The sequence below is a fragment of the Artemia sp. Qi Xiang Cuo genome, chromosome 5 (genome assembly GCF_049724085.1).
Source record: "Artemia sp. Qi Xiang Cuo chromosome 5, ASM4972408v1, whole genome shotgun sequence".
NCBI classification, from domain to species: domain Eukaryota; kingdom Metazoa; phylum Arthropoda; class Branchiopoda; order Anostraca; family Artemiidae; genus Artemia; species Artemia sp. Qi Xiang Cuo.
This window is the reverse complement of record NC_142798.1, coordinates 81,228,965-81,254,865: the sequence shown is the minus strand read 5'-3', so window position 1 is coordinate 81,254,865 and position 25,901 is coordinate 81,228,965. Positions and strand designations below refer to the sequence as shown.

Here is a 25,901-nt window from a genome sequence, read left to right as displayed (position 1 = left end):
TAAGAAAAAATGATAATCTATACAAGAAAACAAAAAAACATGATATACGCCTTCCCACTTTAAACCAAGTAATTATTCTCCATACCTATAACAGTAAAGCCAGGAAAAAATGATCCAAGCCTTACACCGGAACATGAAGGATAAAGTATCTGAACCTACCCATTATCAACCAAGGAAAAATGATCCAATATTTGCAAAGGGACGCCAAGGAAAAATGATCTAAACCTATCCAAGAGAAACTAAGGAATAATGATCCACACATTTAAATTGGAAGCCAAGAAAAATTTATACAAACCTATACACGAAAAGCCAATAAAAAATTATCCAAACTTATCCAATGGAAGCCAAGAAAAAAGTCTCTAACCTTATAAAAGAGAAGGCAAGAAAAAATGATCCAAACCTATCCAAGGGAAACTAAGAAAAAATGATCCAAACCTATCCAAGGAAAGCCAAGAAAAATGATCTAAACCTATACAAGGTAAACCAAGAAAAAAGGATCCACACTCTATACACGAAATACCAAGAAAAAAGTATCCCAACATATACAAGGGAAGCTAAGAAATAACTATCCAAACTTATACAAGTCAAGCCAAGAAAAAATGATCTAAACCTATCCAAGGAAAGAGAAGAAAAATGATACAAACCTACAAAATGGATGCCTAGAAATATGTATACACACCTATACCCGAACAGCGAAGAAAACTTTATACACACCTTTCCAAGGGCCGCCAAGAAATAATTATCCAAACCCTATACAAGGGCCACCCAGAGCAATGTATCCACGCCTATACAAGGGAAACCAAGGAAAAATTATCCAAACCTATACAAGGAAAGCCAAGAAAAAATGATCTAAGCCTATACAAGGAAAACCAAGGAAAAATTAGAACCTATACAAGGAAAGCCAAGGAAAAAGTATCCAAGCCTATACAAGAGACACCAAGAAAAAATGACAACCTATACAAGAAAAACCAAGAAAAATGATCTAAACCTATCCAAGGAAAGCGAATAAAAAATGATCCACAACTATACATTAAAAGCCAAGAAATACGTATCCAAACCTATCAACGAGACGATAAGAAATCAATATGCAAACCTATAAAAGAGCAGCCAAGAAATATTTATCCTCGCCTTTAAAATAACCGACAAGGAAACAGTATCCATACCTATAAACTAGCATCCAAGAAAACAATATCCAAACCTCCACACGAGAAGCCAAGAAAACATGATCCAAATCTATAAAATCGCAGCCAATAAAAACTTATCCAAAGATATAGACGGAAAGTGGAGGGAAAATGATCTAAACCTATCCAAGGGAAACCAAAGAAAAATGATTTAAACCTATCCACGGAAAACCAAGGGAAAATTATCCAAACCTATAAAATGGTAGCCATGGAATCAAGTTCTAAAGTTATACAAGAGAAGGCAAGAAAAAATGATCCCCACCAATACTACGAAGGCCAAGAAACAACGATATCCTATCCAAGGGAAGATAAGAAAAATTATCCAAACCTAACCAAAGGAAACCAAGGAAAAACTATCCAAACCTATCATTATCTCATGATTTGTACCCAGTGAATCTGATTCCTTCCCGTATCACTGCTCAGTCGGCAACATTAATTGATAACATATTTGTTTCTTCGAATCTATTGAGACAAGCATTCTGTGATGTTCTTCTTCAACCTGCTTCTGACCACCTCCCGATTATTTGTATGATAAATAATATTAAAACTTCGGCTAAAAACCTAAGAAAGAGAGTTTATAGAGATATGAGAAATAATAATTTGAGAGAGCTGAAAGAGCAAGTTAGTACTATAGCATGGGATGAAGTTAGCGAAGAGCAGAATGCAACTACAGCACTTGACAGGCTTATGAATATTCTCTTACCAGAATATGAGGCGTCTTGTCCTCTGAGGAAAATGAGGAAAAAGAAAAATGAGCCAAGAAAGCCAGGGGTGACCACAGAATTGCTTGAAATGATGGAAATGCGAAACCAGCTTTTTGAAAAACATTTACAGAGCCCGGAAAATGCAAGTTTATTTGAAGAATTTAAGCGAGTCAGAAACAAAGTTAACCATAAGCGTCGCAGTGAGAAAAAAACATATTATGCTTCTGCTTTTGATGGTAAAAGTGGTGATGCAAAAGGAACCTGGCGACTAATAAATGAGGTTTTAAAAGGGAAGACTAATGATAATGATGGAGTAAAGAGTCTCATGGTGGGTGGAAGTGAAATAACTGATAAACAGGAAATGGCTGATGAATTCGCAAAATATTTCACAAACATAGGCGCGAGTATTAAGGAAGACGTAGCTAAAAAGTCTAGAAGACATCTGGTGAAGTCCTTTATTGATAATCGAGGCGAAGGGCGAATTTTTTCGTTCGAGAAGTGCACAACAAAGGAGATCGAGAGCACAGTGAAAGGACTGAAGTCCAACTCGGCCGGAATAGATGGACTTAATCTTAGAGCTGTAAATGCTATCCTAGTTTATATATTACCTTGTCTAACTGACTTAATAAATCTTTCATTCCAGACCAGTGAATTCCCTAGTGGTCTTAAATTGGCAAAGGTAATACCATTGTATAAAGGGGGGAAGAAACAAGAGCTACCGAATTGGCGACTGATTTCGTTATTACCTATTTTTTCTAAAATCTATGAAAAGATAATTCACAGGAGACTTTATGAATATTTGGATAAACTAGGAATATTGTGTGACAGCCAATTTGGATTCCGCAGTAAACATTCTACTAGCCATGCTGTTCATCATCTTCTGGATGTAATCAATGGAGCTCTAGAAAAAGGTCTTATTCCTTTAACGATCTTTGTTGACTTCAAAAAAGCCTTGGACACTGTGGATTTTGAGTTGCTGCTGTGTCGCCTATCTAGTCTGGGGATAAAAGATGTTCGCTTGGATTGGTTTAAATCATACTTGCATGGAAGGTCAACTAAAGTAATGATAGATGACATCGTTAGCGGAGTCTATCCTGTAAAATGTGGAGTTCCACAGGGCTCAGTCCTGGGTACATTACTCTTTCTCGTATACTTCGATACTCTGAGGTTCTACATGCCTGAAGCAACTGTTACAGCATTTGCAGATGATACTGCTTTGACGATTTCTACAAAGTCACTGGAAGAACTAGTGGATAAAGCAAACCGAATGCTGGAAAACTTTTTGGTGTTTACCTCCTTGAGTTACCTTGCTGTTAATACTTCTAAGACAAATTATATGATTTTTAGTAGGGTAGAAAAAATTGTAAATAGTGCTTCCGTAGTATTTGAAAATTTGTCACTTTCACAGGTTTTTGAAAATAAATATTTAGGATTTTATGTTGATAATGATTTGGTTGGAAGAAACACATAAATATGATTTCTTCTAAACTTGCACGAGGTCTTGGAGTGATGCGACGTTTGAAACACGTGTTACCTTTAACTGTTTTAAGAAATATATATCATAGTGTTTTCCATCCTTTATTGTTTATGGTTGCTGTATTTATGCATCTAATCTTACTTCAAATATTAAAAGACTGCAGATTCTTCAGAATAAGGCACTTCGATTATTGGGTGAGTTTGCTCAGTATGAGCACACGCGTGAATGTTTTATGAGTTTTAGAATTTTAAATATTCATCAGATCAGGAACCATCAGGCAGGAGTATTTACTTACCATGTGCTTAATAGATTATCTCCTGAATATTTTTGAGATTTTTTTAAGTTTAATTCAGATTATCATCATCATAGGACTAGAGGTCGTGGAAGCTTAGTCTCAGAAGTAAGGAGTACGAGTCGATCTAGTTTTGCAATTAGAAATTATGCAGTTAATTTGTGAAATGATTTCCCGGAGAGCATTAGGGAGTCAGAAAACCAGTTTCAGTTTAAAATTAGATTAAAAAAGTTTTTGTTGGGTGGGAATTTTTTTTTTTTTTTTTTTTTTTTTTTTATTATTATTTAAAAAAAAGTTAAATTGTAATTAAGTTGTTAAATAAAAAGTTAAAAAAAAAAATTAAATTGAGTTAATTTGTATTGAATGGTATGAAAAGAGTAGAACGAGTGAATAAGTTTTGGTTTATGATAAAAGATTGTGTGACGCTGTTCAAGTCAAAATAGTGGCTTAATAAAACGTCATACGTTCTTACCATTTCTACGTTTGTTGATAATGTTATTCAAAAAATGTTTTTTAAGTGCCATTTAATTATGATGTATTATTAGTTGAAAATAAAAGTCAAGTCAATTAAAAAAAAAAAAAAAAAACCTATCCAAAGGAAACCAATAAAAAAATATACAAAATTTTACAAAGGAAACTAAGAAAAAATTATACAAACCAATACAATGAAAACCAAGAAAAAAGTATCCAAACATATACACGAGAAGCGAAGGGAAAAGTATCCAAACCTATACAAGAGAAGCCAGGAGAAAATTATCCAAAGTTATACAACGACAGCCAAGAAAAAATTATACAATCATATCAAAGGGAAGCCGATAAGACTTTAGACAAACATTTAAAATAAAAGGCAAGAAATCTTTATCCACGCTTTTCCAGTGGAAACCAAGAAATCATTATCCAAACTTACACATGAGCCGCCAAGAAAAATGTATACACACCTTCACAAGGAAAACCAAGAAATAATGATCTAAACCTAACAAAGGAAAACGAAGAAAAATGATCTAAACGTATCCAAGGAAAACCAAGGAAAAATGATCTAAACCTATCCAAGAAAAAGCAAGAAAAAATTGATTTGACCAAGGAAAAATGCATGTAAAACTTCGCCCTAACCCGCAGAATCTAACTGATAAACTATCAGAATTGAAATTAAAATTGCTGGATTTTCTAGGGTATTAGAACCAGCAAGCTGCAATCCCGACTGGTCCATTTCCTTAATAAATAATTTTTCGTCAATTTCTTTTTGCATCCAAATCTAATCATCATTTTTCTCTAAAAAAGTTTCAAATTCTTAAATAAATGTCATCAAAAATCGGTGAGAATAGTTTTCAGGTAGGTCGCAGAAACAAAATGTATGACGAATTGTAAGTCACAATCCAGTTATATATTATTGCATGAGTTATACCTAAAACATGCTCTCATCACCCGGCTTTATGGAGAATGTGTCAAATGACGAAAGGAGAACATGAGAAATGTTAGATATGTCAAGATAAAAACCTCAGTCTTTTTAAATATGTAGTTCCATATTAAAGATATAACTTAATCTTTTTGGCTAACGGATAATCACTGGCGGATCTAGGGGACCCCCACCCAAGATTTTTCCGCCGTCCTCATTCCTAGTTCTTTTCTGTTTTAATTTTTTTTTTAGATAAATGTGTCAATTTGGTCAATTATTGGTGCCCTTGTCACATTGACACCTCCCCCCGCCCGAGATTTTGCTTTTCGGTGCCCTTGTCACCTTGCCCCCCCCCCCAAGACTTTGCTCTAGATCCGCCCCTGCGAATAATGAATAAATTTGGCGGACGACCATTAACAATGGGCTTTTGCTATGACCAAGATTTTGCCGCAAATTAGGGTCAATCAGTTTTTCACGGAATCTTCCGATTGGCTCAAATCAGCGTAAAATTTCATTGTGGATGGGCCTTAAGAGGAAGCTAACGGGTGACGGATAAGGGAGGTAAGGGGTAAAGTTTATTTGGTAAAAAAGAACAGAGTTGTAGACAAAAGTTAAAATGACGAGCTTTCGACTCGTTCTGACGAGCAAAATAAAGATGTCATATATCATTTCTTTCCTATTACTTGATTCTGTCTGGCCCTTATGACACAGCCAAAGGTGCGTTTTTTTTTCTGACAAGTTCAGTCAAGACAACTTCAATCAGACAATTTCAAATTACCTTAATCACTTTAGTTTAATATATGGCTAAATGGAATATACCAAAATGATTAATCGTTTCGCAATAAACTTGCAACAAACTTTGGACACTAATGTCTTGACCCCTAATTCCATTTACGTTCCCCTCCGCTCCCTACAAAGCTATATTGAAATTTATTCATAATTTCAGCCCAAGTAAACGAATTAGTTTATTATTAGAAAAAGAACTATTTGAAAAAAAGATATCTTTAGTGAGGTCATATAAGCATTGTTGTTTATGCCTTGTTATATGGCAAAATAAGTTTAAGTAGACTATATGCTGCCAGATTGTCAAAATGGCGTATCTGAATAAAAAGCATTCTTTTTTCTAAATTATTAGAAAAAAGAAAAAAAGAGATCTTTAGTGAGGAGCTCCAAAACCCGAGCTCATTGACTAACAAGTATTTAAACTCAGTTATTAATTATTTTGCAAGATATTTCAATTTTTCTCGTGTGCTTTAATTTTAAAGTGACCACTTTACTTCTCCTGGGTGTCGGTTCCACTCATATGTTATGCTCCAATACTCATAGAAGTTGAACTAGATTTTATTTATTTACTTAATTAGTACTGAATGTCCAATAGAATGGACATCAAGAAAACCAGACAGGGCGCGACCTGAAAAGAATAGTAAGTACTTTCGAACTTTCAAACCGATTAAGCTGTCTAACATTTCTCATTTACTCTGGCACTCAGAATTGTTAGTTGGTACAAGTTTAGCAGTATTTATGAGTTTTACTCTTAAGTAAGTATGCTCTATATGCTCTTCTTAAGATTTGCATAACATGAGCGGTAAACAAAAAACAAGCTTAAAAAAGAAAAACAAAAACAGAGCGAAAAGAACTATTATTGGTACCGTTGTAGATAAAAAGAACAAATAAGACAACATTTCCACAGTACTGGCATGCAGGAACTAAAATGGGATGAAAACTAAAAACAAACCAACCATTAGCGCTTTCTCAATCCTTCTGATTGGGTTCCTTCTGGGAGCTAAAGGCAAAAATGAAAAGAATAATAAGAACCATAGTTAGAAGTCAAAAAAGAAATTATCGTTTAGTCCTTTTTTACTCATTACAGATAATCCGCTTTTTGATTATCTTTAATGATTCTCAATTAGATTAAAAAAAATCGTGGTTTTAGTGGTTTCTTGGTGGAGACCTGACGTAAAAATCAACTGATTTCCCAAAAACTCTCTCCTGAACTAAACTTCGAGTTGAATATTCTAGAAATTATAACCAACAAACATCTATTTTAGTTTCATTTCTTTAGTAAGCCCAACAAAACTGTGGACTTCAGACCAAAAATTGCGACCCGGTTTTATTATTATTATAATTATAGGGACATGCCTCATTTATGAAAATTAGATTTTGGTATTCAACATTCTTTTGGGTAAAACTAAAGAGTTCTTGAAAAGCCCATATATACAGGAGAGGAGGGTGGAGCTTCTGCGTTTTTTCTGGTGAGTTTCTGAAATTCAGAATTTTAAAATCTATTATAGGGGCATAAATTTGTCGGGGCATTCTTTGGCATATAATTAACCGGGGTATCTGTTATGAGTCTCTCCAGGCACTTTTTTCTTTATTACAGCAACATACCTCCTTTCTATTAAAGCAACATACCTTATTTCTGGTGCTTTTTTGAAAATAAATATCAAAAACGCACCAGGGATCGCAACAGCATTTGCATGATTCATTATAAAAACCGACCGTTTTTTCACCAGTTAAACTTTAATGTTTAAGTTTTTCGACCATTTCTAGTTGCATCTACTACTACTAAAACTTATTGCAGAAAAATATTTCAACTGTAAAAGAGAACACTTGGCCTTGGCTATTCTACTTTCTACACCTTCTTTTGATCCACCAGTTTTACTGATAATACTACCCAGATAAGTGCAGCAATCTCTTTGAGCGATCTTTCCGTTATTCAACATCACCTCTTCATCTTCATTTAAAAATGAATAACAAAGCAGTACCCAGAGGGGGAAGGGTTAGGGGGTTTTGAACCTTCCCCCCCCCCCTCGGAAATGTTTGTCTGACTCGTAAAAACGTAATAAAATTGGATATAAACAAATTTTGTATGCGTTTTCAAGGTTTTTTATGTTAAACTCCCCCCCCCCTACCGAATTTTTTTTTTTAGTATAACCCCCTCCAAAAAAATCCTGGGTATGACCTTGATAAATAAGGATATTCAATTTGAAGAAGAAATAAACATTAATTTATTTTAAACCAATTCTTACACCCTGAACACTCAAAACCTTTACAAAAGAGGTTTTTTCTACTAATTTGTTTTATCTAGCCAAAAGTGATAGCAGTTTGAGATTCGTTTGACGTCAGTTGCTCCCTTTTGTAAGAAAAGACAAATAAAACAAACGTTGGGAATCAGTCAATTTAAAGCTGGTCGTCATGGTAATATATAACATTTGTTATAAACAAAAAGAGCACCTTTCCTAATAAATTCTTCAGAAATATATAAAACCTATCTTCTATAGTAAGTTGCAAACGTAAAAAACCGCGTTGAAGAAACTCAATTTTTCTTTTCAAACTTGAAAAAAAAAAAATTTCAATCTCATATAATACTCTCATTCTCTCTGTCTGAAATATGTATATATATATATATATATATATATATATATATATATATATATATATATATATATATATATATATATATATTGATTTTAAAAACTAAGAGAGATTTTTGAACAGTATGAAAGAGTCTTGGTTATTTCAAATGTTTAAATACACTTATGTAGGGGATGGGTTTTACTTAAATTTATAATAAATAAAAAAAACATCTCAAGGAACTACGATTCAATAAAAAAATTTAATATTTTACAGCGATAAAGGTTACGTAGAACCCAGTGATTGCGAACAATAACACAATCGCCCAAGAAGTTAAAACCGTAAAACGGTAAACCACTACGCCGTATAACCTTTCACAGAAGCATAACATACGGCTTTACGTTACGTTTTGTGACATTATGAAGCAAACATTCGTAACATAATGACATTGCCGAATATATTCAAGGTCATCATACTATTCTAAGTTATCTAATCTTGAGTTATCTTATGAAAAGTGAACATAGGAGCAATAAAATGGATTTTCCGGTTAAGGAATTAATAAAAATTTGAAAACAAATACATCATTTATTTTTAGAAAGTCTTTAATACTTGATAGCTTGAATCTTTATCTTCATTCCACGTTTTTTAATAGTTTGCTTATGATTATTGTGACGATTTTCTGAGACGATTATGATATTTTCATGGATAGTTACGTTAGCCTATTGTGGAAGAACTTGTTTAAGTGGGAAAGATTATACACATAACTTAACTACTTAGCATATAATTAGAATTACGTACAGTGTGAAAGCCACTTAAAAGGTTATAGAATTATTGATAATAAAGCGCGAATTTCTAAGGAGAAGAAGGTATTTCTTAAAAATGTAGAGAGTTAAATAAAATATAATTATTAAAAATGTTAGACATATAAACTTATACTGAAGCCAATCCCTTCTCAATAGCCACTGAGCTCCCTAGCAAATCTTAGATATGAAAATTAGTAAAAAAAAACCATGTGCCCCCCACGTCCTAGCTACTAGGGTGCGTTAATAGGTGTACAATCTAAGCGTCGAAGCAGCATGCTTTATGAGTCTTGCAAATTTTGCTTTCAATTCAAAGCTTTATACGTTTCCTGTATATTTCGGCGTAAAAATTACCCTAGCATAATTACCATCTGATGAAATATTTTTTTATACCGTTGTTGGGGGGGGGGGGGATTTTGATGAATCAAACTACTCTGTTTCTCGTCACTATATTATCAACAAAACACAAAGCATTTGTTGTTTTAGTTTTAGTTTTTAACTGATATTATGCCGTGTTAGTTATAACAACATTATTAATTTTTAATATTTTTACAACAAAATTTAATTTTACATCCAAACATTCTAGTTTTGAAATCTAAAAACATTCTATCTCCTAGTAAAGGTATTAACTCCGCATATGCCTCATATATTTAACTAAATTTTTAAAAATCGCTTTTGAAAATGAAAGTAAAGGATGACGTCAGAGTTTGAAAAGAGCAGATATTATCCTGAATATTATTCGGGTAGACGAGCCCCTAACCCCCCCCCCCCCCTTCCTCTTCAGGCTAACGTTTGAGTATTGCTTCTCTGAAAGTATCTTAGAACATAAGTACATTATTACATACAGTTATTTGCAATTGTTTTATTTGCCGATTCCCTTTTAAGAGGTCTGAAATCAAATTTTATTATTTATAGTTCTACAAAATGAGATCTTTCGGGCTCGACCCGTTGGGACAAAAAAGAGCCAACTTTTTATCACAATACTCATGTCATATTGTGAAGAAATGTGCATATTCAGAGATGTGCAAAGTGTGAAGAAAAGCACAGGAAATGTGCAAATTGTGAGGAAAAGTACAAGAAATGTACAAATTGTGAAGAAAAGCACAAGAAATGTGCAAATTCATAATTAATTTGGGACTCTACGTAGAATTTGATATAATTTTTAAGCTATATTTTTTGATGTTTTGTTTTTGCCTATTACAGTCTTAAAACTTACCAAATTGTTTTATGATGATCCCAAAGATTATTGTCTACAGAGTCTTACTGGTCAGTTCCAAGTAATAAATTAAATAGTCTACTAAATAATAGGCAAAATTTTTTCCAGATGAGGACAATTACCATCCAATGTCCTCAACCCACCCTTATCTCAAATATAAATAGGAAACGTATAAGCCTTCCATGTTCCTAGTGGCTTCAAATTACCATCCAATGGCCTCAACCCACCCTTATCTCAAATATAAATAGGAAACGTAAAAGCCTTCTATATTACTAGTGGCTTCAAAATTACCATCCAATGGCCTCAACCCACCCTTATCTCAAATATAAATAGGAAACGTATAAGCCTTCCATGTTCCTAGTGGCTTCAAAATTACCATCTAATGTACTCAATTCACCCTTATCTCAAATATAAATAGGAAACGTATAAACCTTCCATGTTCCTAGGGGCTTCAAAATTACCATCCGATGTACTCAACCCATCCTTATCTCGAACATAAATAGGAAAAGTATAAGCCTTCCATGTTCCTAGTGGCTTCAAAATTACCATCCAATGGCCTCAACCCACCCTTATCTCAAATATAAATAGGAAACGTATAAGCCTTCCATGTTCCTAGTGGCTTCAAAATTACCATCTAATGTACTCAATTCACCCTTATCTCAAATATAAATAGGAAACGTATAAACCTTCCATGTTCCTAGGGGCTTCAAAATTACCATCCGATGTACTCAACCCATCCTTATCTCGAACATAAATAGGAAAAGTATAAGCCTTCCATGTTCCTAGTGGCTTCAAGATTGTATCCGATGCAACTACAGAGCAAGGAGTGTTGAAAACTAAACTTGGTTTACTCAAACTCATTTACACAGGATTATTCGTGTAAGTATTATATTTTACCCGTGTAAATACTCTATTTACATTATATAAATATTAAATATTTAGATTAAGATTCAGGATATACCCGTGAAAATATTATATACCCAAATGTTATATTTTATTAATTTGTGTTAATTTTTATTGATCATTTTATGTTTGTTAGATTTCTTGTTTGATTAATTTTTAACATTTGTCTTTCTGTCTTGGTTGTTTCTGTTTGAGTTTTCTATTACTTTGACATAAGAAGCCAATTCAACTCTATTAGACCTTGGGATAGTGTTTTCAAAATAAATGTAATCCTATCTAACAGGAATGAAAACTACTAACAGCACAGAAAGTGCAACGCTATTCAGGAGAGCTAGACAAATTCAAAACAAGATCAATTTAAAATGATTAAAAATTAAATTTTCATTTTAAGTCTATTTGGACCCAACCTGAAATTTTCTGAAAGTGAGGTGCTTGATTCTCGCAGCTTGGATTCACAGTCCAGCGTAGTTTTGCAGTCCAGTTGTATGGGCTATAGCTAGGGCTAGATTAGTCTGCACAGCACAAATTAGCTAAACAAAAACGGAACCCATATTCTATTGCACCTTTTGGTAAAAGTGTTTCTTTGATCTGTGGTTCAATACAAATCGAAAGCAGAAAAGGGGTGAATATTGATAGATACAAAACGAGTTTAATTTTTAATGATTAAAGTTCAGATTGTCATTAAAGGCCTAAGTTAATTTGGATCCAACGTGAAATTTTCAGAAAGTAAGCAGAATGGGTCCGGCAGTCTTGCTAGCAAAGCACTCAATTCTAATTTAGTTTGGCAGTTTAGCAGCCTTGGTATGGATTAGCAAATAGTCGGGGCTATATTAGCCTGGAGAACACAGTCTAGCTACACAACTAGCAAATATGTACAAAAATATCCTATTATGTCTTTTTGCGGAATTACTTTTTGGGTCTTTGGCTTAATGCAAGGCAAAATGAAGGATAAACATAATGTATAATAATTCTTTTGAGGATTTTATTATTAACTTCATAATTTTACTTTCAAACGCTAGATGGCTGGACTTTACTTTCTCCAAACAAGAAAACATAGAACAACGAAGAAAAAAGAAAAATGCTAAGATTTCGGACGAGACCTCTGCTCAACTGCAGTGACATCGATTCCCAAAGATTTTGGGAAGGGGAATGTACCTCATGATAAAGCTCAGTCAAATTAGGTCTACAATATACCTCGTGTTTTTGGCAGACCAGTCGAAATGGCAGTCAATCATTCAACAGACTTGGAGTCAATTAGTCAATCAGCTGGGAGTCAAGCAGTCAATAAAAAAATGACGAAAACTTTCTTAAGAGATTAATACCTCATAGAAAAGATCCGTCAATATGACAGTACACGGTTTAACTTTGAGAGAAACTTACAACATTTATTTGCAAAGCAAATCTGATAGCCCAGGGATCACTGAGAAAGGCCAGAAAATAAATCTCTTTTCTTCAATTAAATTATTTTGCTATTATTAATATTAGCGGTATTACTAGAATTATTTGTCTCAATATGCAGTACTTAGCCTGTGTACAGGCACGGTGCAACTATGGCCCTATGGAGCAACTATGGCCCTGTGTTAACCCAGTGCTTCTTTCCACAATATTAAGCTATAATTATAGTTTTCAAGTTAACACCACGAAACTAAACCTAACTCTTTTTTTATTTAATGACAAGTTTTTATTCATCAAGAGAAACTTCAGAAAAAAGTAGGAAGTAGAAAATTTTATAATATTTGGTTATTGTTGCTCAACGTTCTTATCCTTGGAAAGACTGTTCTCAAGATTCAGTATTACCGAGGTATTTAGAGACACAATACCTTTCCTTATCAGAACTAGGTATTTTTATGTTCAACGGTCTGGATTAGAGATGTTGGCATTATTGGATTGTGGTGTTGTTTTAAATGTTTTTATTTAAGAGGATTTTTTCAGAGGCTGATCTAGAGCCAAAAAAGAGGGGGGGGGGGATGTGACAAGGGCGCCAATAATTGACCAAACTAACAAGGTTATCTTAAAAGGGAGTAAAAAAGGAAAAGAAAGGAATGAGGATGTCAGGAAAAATCTAGTGGGGGGGACGGGGGACAACCCGCCCCTGGATTATTATTCAAACAACTGGAGACTCTAACAGCGAACCACTCACCTTTAAAAAATAATGATTCAATAAAGCATATAAGCATATTAAGCATATAAATTATATATCAAATTATATATTTTTGTTCCGGCGATCAGCAAATTAAGAAGAGCGATTCTGTTTTAAAAGCATATTTTTTTCCAGTTTGTTGGAAATAGATAGTGTTTATGTGAAGGACACTCAGATATAATTAGATAATATTCGCCCCTGGTATTAGTGTTCCTAGTTTATGAACGATTTTAAGGTCTTTATATTGGAGGTAAGGACAATTTCCCTCGGCTTGGTTTCATTTAAATATACCCCCTCTCTCTCTCTCTTCAATACAGTTGCCCATTTTGGGTCTTTACTTTTGAAAAACATCATCTTTGAAACGAATTGTCGAAGCCTTTAGGAACACAGAAATGTGATTAATTGAACAAAACAGATCACACACCAGTTGTGCAAAGTGAAAATTAGGTGAAAGACTACCCAATACAGACAGGCCTAGAACCTAAACTAAACTTACAACCTACGAGGTGCGAAAGAGCCTATGAGTTACTATCCATTAGCCGCCATAGACTCCCCCAGAAGGACTGTTTAGCTCGTACCTTCCCATCATTAGATGAAGTTTTAGGTCCGATCCGCTCACAAGATGGCACTCGTCTCTTCGATTTCTTCTCCAGACTTGGGCGCGTCTCGTTTTTGTCAAATCTTAGGCTTACATCACGCTTTGGCTGAAAGAAAAATTATCGTATTTTGAGTTATTAATTTAAAAAACTTTTTCCACAAAATAAGTTTTTCAAAGAAAAGTAAAGAGCTCCATTAAACAAAAAATGAGCAAAAACAGAATCAAAAAATCTACCAAGCGTGAAACTATCCCAAATCAGCATCGATAAATTAAATAAAACCCAAAACGAACAGAAATTACAATAATTAACCGAGTCAAACTCAAAACGAGCAGAAATTAACATAAGTTGGTCACAAAACCCCTATGATTTCCCAAGGCCAGAACAAAATTTGCACTTTACTTAAAAAATATTGTGGAAAATTTTTTTTAAATTAATTTCTGTTCGTTTTATATTGACATAGTCTTTTCAGAGAAAATAATACTTTAAATCTTTTCGTTTTTTAAGAGTTTATAGTTTAAAAAATTTTCAGCAATTTTTAACAACACACACCCTTTTAAAAATCTGGACACAAATAGTACTGTTTAATTTAGTTTCATACCTCCTCTGGTTGACCTGAAATGGAAAACTTGAAACCATTCGGAAAAAATTTACTTTCTTTGATAGCTTGGATACCCTTACGCTATTTTGATTTGGTTAAGTTTTAAGAGTAGAAATGGGAGGTAAAGCGTGGGAGGGTGGGCGTGGGAGGGTGGGAGTGGAAGGGGGATTAGTTGCCCTCCAATCGTTTTTGACTATTAAAAAGAGTATTATCCCTGTCTATTTTCAACCGTCTGGACCCTTTTTGACGTTCACACGACAACTCCTTTGGTACGGAGTGCCCTGGTCCAAACAACAACAAACAATAATACATTATATCCACATTAATCTCTGATATAATAATGTCAATCCTTCCAATCACTTTTTACTATTAAAAAGGTGCAATAGAAATTTTAAAGTCAAATCGAATGAGTCCTTTTTGAAACGACAACGCTTTCTATAAACACCTTATATGCCCCCAGGACATAAATTACAACCCTTACCCTAAAGTCTGTTAGGGTGGTTGTCATCCTTTAAGACCCAATTTCCAGAACTTTCAGTTACGTTGAACAGAATTGCGATCTCATTTTAATGGCATGTTTTTGGGGAAAAGGAGGGCGTGAGGAAGGTATTAATCGTCTTCCAATGAATTTCGACTGTTATAAAGGGGACAAGTGGCTCCAATTTCTAATCGAATGAGTGCTTCTCGAAGTTTCTATAACAATTTCTTTGATACGAAGTGCCCTCCTCAAAAGGAAATAATAAATAATACATTGTGCCAACATCGTTCTTATATCCCCCCAGGGCATAACTTAAAACCCTTGCCATGAGGGTTGGCAACTTCTTCGATACGAAGTGCCCTGCTCCAAAGGAAAAAAATAATAAATAATACATTGTGCCAACATCGTTCTTATATCCCCCCAGGGCATAACTTAAAACCCTTGCCATGAGGGTTGGGGGGAGTGTCCTCCTCTTTACTTAGTCCCCGTTTCTTGTCTCGTTCTCGAGTGTCCCCGTTCTTTACTTAGGCAGCGCGATCGTGCTGCCTACGATTTATACAATAACTTTCTATATAAACCTTATATGCCCCCAGGGCATAACTTACAACCCTTGCACTAAGGGCTCTGAGGGGGTTAGCATTCTAAAATACCTAATTTCCAGAACGTTCAACTATGTTGAACAAAATGGATATTTAAAAATTTTGATTGGATGTTTTGGAAAATGGTGGGCGTGAGAGGGGCGTTAATCGCTATCCAATCACTTTCAACTACTAAAAAAGGCACTAGTCCTTTCAATTTCCAATTGAATGAGCCCTTTTGAAGTTTCTACGACAACGCTTTCAATAAAAACCTTACTTGCCCCAGGGCATAACTTAAATCCCTTGCCCTGAGGGCTCTGGGGGGAGAAGTTGTCATCCGTAAAGACCTAATTTCTAAAAGTTTTAACTACGTTGAATAAAATGGCTATCTAAAAATTTTGATTGGATGTGTTTGGGGAAAAGGTGGGCGTGAGAGGGGGGTTATTTGCCCTCAAATCACTTTCGACTATTAAAAAGGGTGCTATTCCTTTCAAATCGAATGAGCCCTTTTTCAAGTTTCTACGACAAAGATTTCAATAAAAACCTTATATGCCCCTAGGGCATAACTTATAATCCTTGCCCTGAGAGTTGTGAGGGAGTGTCCTCCTCAAAAATATATTTTCTATCTGGATATCAACTACGCTGAACACAATGTCTTTCTAAAAATTTTTATTGGATGTGTTGGGGAGAATGCTGGGTGTGGGGAGGGGGCTAGTTGCCCTCCAATGGTTTTCGACTATTAAAAAGGGCACTTGTCCTTTAAATTTCCAATCGAATGAGCCTTTTTGAAGTTTCTACGACAACACCTTCTTTAAAAACTTTATATGCCCCCAGGGCATAACTTAAAACCCTTGCCCTGAGGGCTGTGGGGGACTATCCTCCTCAAAAACATATTTACTATCTGGAAATCAACTATCCTGAAAAAAATGGCTATCTCAAAATTTTGATTGGATGTGTATGGGGGAATTATGGGCGTGGGGTGGGGGGGGGGGGGCTAGTCGCCCTCCAATCACTTTCGACTATTAAAAAGGGCACTAGCCACCCCAATTTCCAATCAAATGAGCCCTTGTCGAAGTTTCTACGACAACTCCTTCGATACGAAGTGCCTGTCGGAAAAAAAACACATTGTGGCCACATCGTTCTATACTTAGGCAGCGCTAGCACGCTGCCTATGATAAGTAGACTAATATTTCATTAGAAATTAGTATTCAATAGGAATTATAGCCTACCATTATAGTTAGCCAATGTTTTAAGTCCCTTTAGAAGACTTTCTTTGTATCTATTAATTAAAAAAACTTTTTCCACAAAATAAGTTTTTCAAAGAAAAGTAAAGAACTCCATTAAACCAAAAATGAGCAAAACTAAAATCAAATAATCTACCAAGCGTGAAACTACCACAAATCAGCATTGACAAATAAATGAAACCCAAAACGAACAGAAATTACAATAAATAACCGAGTCAAACTCAAAACGAGCAGAAATCAACATAAGTTGGGCGTAAAACACCTATGCCTTCCCATGGCCAGAACATAATTTACACTTTACTGAAAAAAATATTAGTGTTTTTACTTTTATGACTTTAATAAATCAAATGATATTAACGCTTTGATTACTATGTTCAGTATATGTATATTAAACTGACAATGCACATTCATTTGTATTTTTTTCAGTAAATTGCAAATTATGTTCTGGCCTTGGGAAGGCATAGGGGTTGTGAGCCCCTACTCATATTATTTTCTGCTCGTTTTGACTATATTTTTGCTCGTTTTTGGTTTAATGCAGTTCTTTACTTTTCTTTGAAAAACTGTTTTGTGGAAAAAGGTTTTTGTAATTAATTTCTGTTCGTTTTATATTGACATAGTCTTTTCAGGGAAAAAGAAAATAATTCTTTAAATCTATTCGTTTTTTTAAGACTTTATACTTTGGCCTGCTATTTGTATGCTGGAGAAAAATTTTCAGCAATTTTTAACAACATGCTCCCTTTTAAAAATCTGGACACAAATAGTAGTGTTTAATTTAGTTTCATACCTCCTCTAGTTGACCTGAAGTAAAAAACTTGATACCATTCACAAAAAAAAAATCTGTTTACTTTCTTTGATAGCTTGGATACACTTACGCTATTTGGATTTGGTTAAATTTAAAGAGCACAAGTAGCCCCGAAAGTTGGGATACAGTCGTTCTTGGGATACTGCTGAGATGCCTTATTGAGAAATAGTATTAACAAAGTGCATTTTGATTTAATCTTAAGGCAACATTTAGTTTTTAGAAATAATGGGCAAATGAGAGGGAGGGCATGGTAGGGGGACTAGTTGCCCCCAAATCACGTTCGACTTTTAAAAAAGGCATTAGCCCTTTATATTTTCAATCGAATGAGGCTTTTTCGAAGTTCCTAACACAACTCCTTCGATACGAGGTGCCCTGGTCTAAAAAAAAAAAAAAAAAAAAAAAAAATGTACCCACTTCGATCTTTACTACAAAAATGTCAAGCCTTCCAATCATTTTCGACTATTAAAAGGGCACTAGCCCTTTCAATTTCCAATCGAATGAGCCCTTTTTGAGTTTCTACGGCAACGCTTTCTATAAATACCTTATATGCCCCCAGGTTATAAATTACAATCCTTGCCCTGAGGGCTGTGAGAGGTTTGTCATACTCAAAGACCTAATTTCCAGAACTTTCAACTACGTTAAACAAAACGCCTATCTCGAAATGTGGGCGTGAGGGGGGGGGGGGGGGGGGTTAGTCGCCCTCCAATCCCTTCCGACTATTAAAAAGGGCACTAGCCCTTTCAACTTCCAATCGAATGAGCCCTTTTTGAAGTTTCTACGGCAACAGTTTCTATTAAAACCTTATATGTTCCCAGGGCATAACTTACAACCCTTGCCCAGAGGGCTGTGAGGGGGTTGTCATTCTCAAAGACATTATTTCCAGACCTTTCAACTACGTTGAACAAAATGGCTATCTCAAAATTTTGATTGGACGTGCTGGGGGAAATGATGGGCTTGAGAAAAGTTTTGCTTGTCGTCCAATCGTTTTCGACTATTAAAATGGGCACTAGCCTTTCAGCTCCCAATCGAATGATTCCTTTTTGAAGTTTTCACGACAACGCTTTCTATAGAAAAAAAACCTTATATGCCCCAAGGGCAAAACTTACAACCATTGCCCTAAGGGCTGCGGGGGGAGTGCCATCCTCAAACACATAATTTCAAGACTTTTTAACTACGTCCAACAAAATGGCTATCTCAAAATTTTGATTGGATGTGTTTGGGGAAATGGTGGGTGTGAGAGGGGTGTTAGTTACCTTCCAATCACTTTTGACTATTAAAACGAGCACAATCCCTTCTAATTTCCAATCGAATGAGCCTTTTTGAAGTTTCTACAACACCACTATCTATAAAAACCTTATATGTACCCAGGGCATAACTTACAACCTTTGCCCTGGGGGTTCTGGTGGGTTTTTCATCCTCAAATACATAATTTCCAGAATTTTCAACTACGTTGAACAAAATGGCCATCTCAAAACTTTGATTGCATGTGCTTAAGGGAATGGTGGGCGTGAGAGGGGATTAGTTGCTCTCCATTCACTTTCGACTATTAAAAAGGGCACTAGTCCTATCAATTTCCAATTAAATGAGCCCTTTTTGAAGTTTATACGACAAAACTTTCTACAAAAACCATATATGCCCCTTGGGTATAATGTACAACCCTTGCCAAGATGGCTTTGTAGGGGGGGGGGTTGTCATACTCCCAGTCGAAATTTACAGACCTTTAAACAACGTTGAATAAAATGGCTATCTCAAAACTGTTATTATATGTGTTTATGGAAATGATGGACGTGAGAGGGGGGTTAGTTACCCTCCAATCATTTTTGACTATTAAAAAGGGCACTAGCCATTCCAATTTCCAATCGAATACGCCCTTTTTGAAGTTCCTACGACAACGCTTTCTATAAAAACCTTATATGCCCCCAGGGTATAACTTAAAACCCTTGCCCTGAGGGCTGGGGGGGGGGGGTTGTAACCCTTAAAGACCTAATTTCCAAAACTTTCAACTGCGTTGGACAAAATGGATATCTCAAAATTTTTATTGGATGTTTGGGGAAAAGGTGGGCGTGAGAGGGGGGTTAGCTGCCCTCCAATCACTTTTGACTATTAAAAAGAGCACTAGCTTTTTTAATTTCCAATCGAATGAGCCCTTTTTGACGTTTCTAGACAAAGATTTCAATAAAAAACCTTATATGCCCCCAGGGCATAACAAAATTTTGATTGTGTGTGTTTGGGGAAATTGTGGGCGTGACACGGGGTTGCCCTCTAATTACTTTCGACTATTAAAAAGGGCACTAGCCATTTTAATTTCCAATCGTATAAGCCCTTTTTGAAGTTTATACGACAACGCTTTCTATAAAAAACCTTATATGCCCCCAGGGTATAACTTACAACCCTTGCCCTGAGGGCAGTGGGGGGGGGGTGTCATCCTCAAAGATCTAGTTTCCAAAAATTTCAACTACGTTGAACAAAATGGCTATCTCAAAATTTTTATTGGATGTGTTAGGGGAAAAGGTGGGCGTGAGAAGGGGGTTAGTTGCCATCCAATCACTTTTGACTATTAAAAATAGCATTAGCTCTTTAAATTTCCTATCGAATGAGCCCTTTTTGAAGTTTTTACGACAAAGCTTTCAATAAAAACCTTATATAGCCCCAGGGCATAACTTATAACCCTTGCCCTGAAGACTGTGGGGAGAGTTTCCTGCTCAAAGATATAATTGCCAAAACTTTCAACTACATTGAACAAAATGGCTATCTCAAAATTTTGATTGGATGTGTTTGGGGAAATGGTGGGCGTGGACGAGGTGTTAGTTGCCTTCCAATCACTTTCGAACATTAAATAAGGCACAAGTCGCTCCAATTTCCAATCGAATGAGTCCTTTTCGAAGTTTCTACGACAACTCCTTCGATACGAAGTGCCCTGGCCTAAAGAAAAAAAAAATAAAATAAATAATACATTGTACCAAAATTGTTCTTTACTTAGGCAGCGCGATTGAGATGCCTATGATTTCGGGTAAAAGTTATTTAACTCTTTGTATGTATTTCGGGTAAAGGTAAAGACATGAAAAAGTACCCTATTGGGTTGCAAAAATTTTCTAGTGGTAGGTCCTTTGGATCATACTTAGTGGGACTAGGGAGATGAAATCCTCACCTCCCTGAGATTGATCTAAAGGACCTGTCCAAAAAAGAAAAAAGAAATTGTGATGTAAAAATTTGCGTTTTCACATTTTTAACCCCCCCCCCCCTCCAATCAAATTATAATTTATGATCCCATACGCTTTACATAAGGGGTAAAGGAGGGAGAATCAAAGTATGAAAAAGTGCATTATCGCTCGGATCAGTCTCAGAGGGATGAGGGAGATTTAGACTTCAAGATTAGGTCATCAAGAAGACCAGTAGGCAAGTTTTGCTAGACAACAGGATCTTAAAACAAGAACATGAAAATAAGCTTTCAAAATTGTTAGTAAAGAAAAGTTTTGATTTATCTAGAGGGTTCAAAAATACCATTCGAGGCCCTAAGACCAACTTCTAGTTCAGAAAAATGACTTCTTATCAAGAAGACCAGTAGCCAAATTTCGCTAAACATTATTAATGTGACCTTACAATAAAAAGGGGGAAATGCGCTTTCAAAACGTTCAAAATGAAAAAAAATTCTGATTCATTGGAAATTGTATATTTCCAGGGGCTTGAAAATAACTTCCTGGGCCCTAATCTGACTATTGACCCAGAAAACTGACATCTCATAAAGAGGACCAGTAGACAGATTTCACTAGACATTAATAATGTGACCTTAAAATAAGGAACTGAAATTAAGCTTCCAAAGCTGTCAAAAGAAAAATATAAAAAAAAACTTTATTGAAAATTTCGAATTGCCAGGGGCTTGAAAATACAATTCCCCAGCGCTAATTTTAACTACTGGTAAATTTCTGGAAGGTTCACACGCCTGGCACAAAATATTTAGTGTTAGAGAAAAAACCCTCTTATCCATCCTACTTCTCCACCCCCCCCCCCTTTCCTAAAGATCACATAAGTGTGACAACTACAAATAAGTCATTCATCGTTTTTTGTGGTTCGAGGAAATTTGTCTACCAACTAAAAAGAAAATAATCACATGTAGATTTTCAGGAAAAACTACCTTGTTTTAGTATTTTCCTGGGGTTTTATGCTTAGAGTTAATGATGCTGATCTAATTTTATTCAAATTTTAGGCTTTAGTCATGCTTAATATAAGACTCAGAGTAATTTACAGTGAAGTCAAATTACCATTTAAGAAATCTTGCAACGTCAATCAATTCTACACTAATTTTTCTTTGAGTGTCTTTAATTTTCTTTGTTTTGTAAAAGCTTATTACACATAAGGCCGTGAATCGTGGAAAATCCACAAAAAAAAAAAAAAAAAAAAAAACAACGAAGAATATAAAATTTATTCACTAATCATTAAGTGAAAAAAAAACTATAAAACTTGCTTTTTTATTAAAAAAGATTTATGGTTTCTTAGCCTTTGCTTTCTTCACTATTTTCTTTTCCAGACGGGAAAGAACTATCTCAGAAGGGGCAGCCCCCTCCCCTGTGTACAGGTACGAGTCCATATTCATATTATACTGTCTAGTACCTAGAGGAGCCTTTCATCCAATCTTTCGGAATTCTAGTTAAGAGTCCTTTTTGCTTTGATGTGTTTTTTTCCTAAAATGTTTTTTTGCTGCTTGAAGTATCGATTTCTTATATATTTATTTCGTTTTGAGCTTCTCCGTCCAAAAATAATTCCTCATAAACATTCAGCACATTTCTGTTATTTATTCTACTGCCTTTATTAAAATAGTTCACCCACTTTCACTTCCTTTTTAAATGGACAGGCTTAAGAAACTATTTTATGCTTCAAAATTTTGAACCCTGTAACTGAAGCGCAAATAAGACATAAAAGACGGTTTTGAAGCCCCATAATAAAGGTTTAAGCGATGCCACCCTTTTAAACAGAATTAATAGCAGTAGCACTGATTCGCAAAAACGTGTCTTTGGGGAGGGGGGCCACAAATAATTTCCAAAACCACAATGGCTAAGCATAATAAAATGGAAAAAATTGGAACAAAGAAAAGAGACGAGGGTAACTCCAACCAGTGAAAAAAAGAAGAATAGCATGCAAAAATTTCGGTTGAGACCTCTGCTCAATCATCCTCAGTGTGAAAACGGAACTAAAGAATAAAATTTGCAGATAAATGTCCATAGAAAAAAATCAAACAAGACATACCTTAAAACAAACACTAAAATAAAATAGGCCCTTTCCAAGTAACAGTTAAAGGGTAACAACCGTTAATTGGAGTAACATAAAAAGGGCAAAAAAGCGTAGGAAAAGGGTAAAAAGGGTGGAGAAAGGGTAACAACCGTTAATAAAATAAAAGGGCTTCTTTTATTTTAGTGTTTCTTACTTTAAGGTTTGTCTTGTTTTATCTTGTCCTATGGACTTTTATTTGTATTTTTTACTCCTTACTTCCATTTTGGCAGCGAAGACGGTTGAGACTTGGTCTCGACCAAAATACTTTCATACTATTCTTCTTTGTTCACTGCCTGGGATTATCATTTTTTTTCTTCGTTACAAATTTTAATTTTGTATTTTTGAATATCTAGAGGGAGACTGGGGGGGGGGGCTTTTTAATTGTTTTTTTCAGTGATAACATCAAAAAAGGGTACATTAAAATTTAGGGGAAGGGGTAAAAAATGGGGCCAATTGATACCCCTGCTTCACAGCCTTTTTTTATTTAAATAGTTTCTCGATTTCAAACAGCTCAACAAGATAAAAGGTTAAGTTGTTTTAACCTAGTACATTGGTTTTTCTATTAGTTTAAATATAAAAAACAGCAGTCGATTTTGCGAAGCCAGAAAGACAAATTTGAACTAAAAAATAATTAATCTGAAGGAATTCTAAGCAACGGTTAAATCCTATTCAACCTTTCGCTTGATAGTATTATTATGAATTGAAAATTTGCTGGCGGGATAGAGTAGGCTATTGTTTTTATAATGAAAATTTATTTTAACAAAGCCAACAATAGACTTTGCATAATAAAACGTGTATCTAAAATCTGTGGAGCATGATTTACAATTTTTGATAACTGTTTTAATCAAAAGTTCCTTTGCTTGAATGAGACTAAGAGAGTTTCTGCGGGGACATGTCGAGATAAAAAATAAGAATTTAAAACGAAAGACTAAATGTGCAGAAATCAACCCTATATACTGTTTCGAGACTAGCTCTTCTGACTGCCCACAAAGGCTTCTTATCACTTTGCCAGAAGCTAGCTTCTTTAAGCAGCGAGAAACTAAAGTAAAAGTATGGTTAAAAAGGTAAAGGTAAAGAATACGGCAGTGGACCTTACAGTCCCTACCGGCGGTGCTGATCTCCGATTCTTGGCCCTTCAGCCAGGAAGTACAATGGGCGGGGGGGGGGGGACCATCCTGTGGTTTCGCATACCCTTCCTGTTTACCTTCCCCAGATTTCTCCACGTACCCATTCAGAGCTGGGTCGACTCTGGCTGAGCTTACAGAGTCACGCCACTGTTCCCCGTCCCAAACCAACTAATTGTGTACACTAGGATTCGAACCCTCGTCCTCTCGGACAAAGGATGCTAAATCCAGTGAACCAATCCACTTGGCTAGGACTATGGTTATTTTTTTTTAATTATGCAAAAGCCTTAAGCGGCTTTCACACTGCGTGCGGAATTTTCTATGCTAAGTGATTAAGTTACGTCACGCTATAACCTTTCACACTTAAACAAGTCCTTTCGCAATAGGCTGACGCAAAAATCCATAAAACATCATTGTCTAAAAATCACCAAAATCACCAAAAACTATTCAGAAATTAAAAATTCAGAATGGCTATGAGGTTAAGGTGTGCGACTTATGTGTCTCAAAAACCTTTAACGGAGAGTATAGGAATTTTCGCTGGTGTTTATATATTTATACTGTGACTATTAATTGAGCTCAACCAGCCAAAGCATCGTTATTCAACTAATAAGTCAATAAATATAATGCAAGTCGTGTGGGATTCTGGCCCTTCTTCGGGAACAAGAGAATTACAGGAAACCTTTGGAGGTTTTAACATTTCCTTTTCCTTAGTTTTGACACTGGAAATCAAATTTGGATGTGGTTGAGAAATATAGCAAGCAAAATAGTTGTAGTTATATAAAAAGAAAATTGACATAGAAAAAAAACAGAAAAGAAGAAACAGTTGTAGAAAATAATTGCAGTTATGAAAATATACTGACAAATATAGATAAGCTTATCATCATAGGATGTATTTGGTATCTATATTGCATAGTATTCTTACTCATTTCATGGCTTTAGATGGCTGTGCAGATGGTCCTTAAATTGAACGACTGTTTCTGTCATTTTAATTGCTTTCAAAAGTGCAGAGGGTTCAAATGACTAGGGTTCCAGACCCCTCAAGACTCCCTTTCCAGTGTGGTTAGGTTTTGTAAAACATCCAGCTTCCAGAACGGAATCGTTGGGAATTTGGATGGCAGAATCGCAGTTAATAGTTGGAGATTATTTGTTGTGGATCTAGAGGTTTTAAGAAATAATACGTCCCTTTCGAAAAGGAAGATAGTACTGGCCAAGAAACAAGACTAAGGAAGAAGAGGAAGTAAAGAGAACAAAGCTCACCTTTTCCTTAACAGCTTCTAAACTGCCCTTGTTTTCTGCCCTCAAGCTATTCACTTTTTTATCCCCTTTAGATCCAAGAGACGTTAAACTTCCGATGGAAGTATCTCCTCTCGTTCGTATTAAACTTGACGCTCTTGATTTTATAGGAGTTGGTATTCGGCTTTGAGTTTTGATAGTGTCCAAGGCAGGATTTGATAGGTACTGTTGATAAGGGTTTACCGACTTTTCAACCGTTTGGGTCCCAGTATCAACTGCGTCATTCAATATATCAGGAGTCTGAGTCGAAGCTAAAGCAACTCTTGGTGAGTCTGTTTGAATAAGAACAGAAGACGTCAACGTTCGTTTTTGTTTGATAGATAATTGACGACTCACTCGCAACTGAGCTTTGGTTCCTTCGAGCTCAATTTTGTGCTCTTCAAGCTAGAGAAAAAAAAAGATTTATAGGCAATTTGAAATAATTATAAACACATTAAAATAAGTTAAAACAAAAATATTA

The 25,901-nt window shown here is 35.3% G+C and overlaps 1 protein-coding gene across 5 annotated transcripts in view; it reads right to left on the bottom strand.

Moving 5' to 3' along the window:
• LOC148952614 (uncharacterized) overlaps positions 1-25,901 on the bottom strand; it is a 171,054-nt gene that overhangs the window by 11,406 nt on the left and 133,747 nt on the right. For 4 of the 5 annotated variants that reach the window (XM_089089038.1, XM_089089035.1, XM_089089037.1 and 1 more), the window contains 2 exons: positions 25,406-25,825; positions 14,039-14,164 (listed from right to left, as the gene is read on the bottom strand). In XM_089089038.1, coding sequence (XP_088945164.1) covers positions 14,039-14,164; positions 25,406-25,825 — 546 coding nt within the window. Of the gene's footprint in view, positions 1-13,956; positions 14,165-25,405; positions 25,826-25,901 lie in introns of all 5 variants that reach the window. The other variant, XM_089089039.1, reaches the window with a different exon arrangement.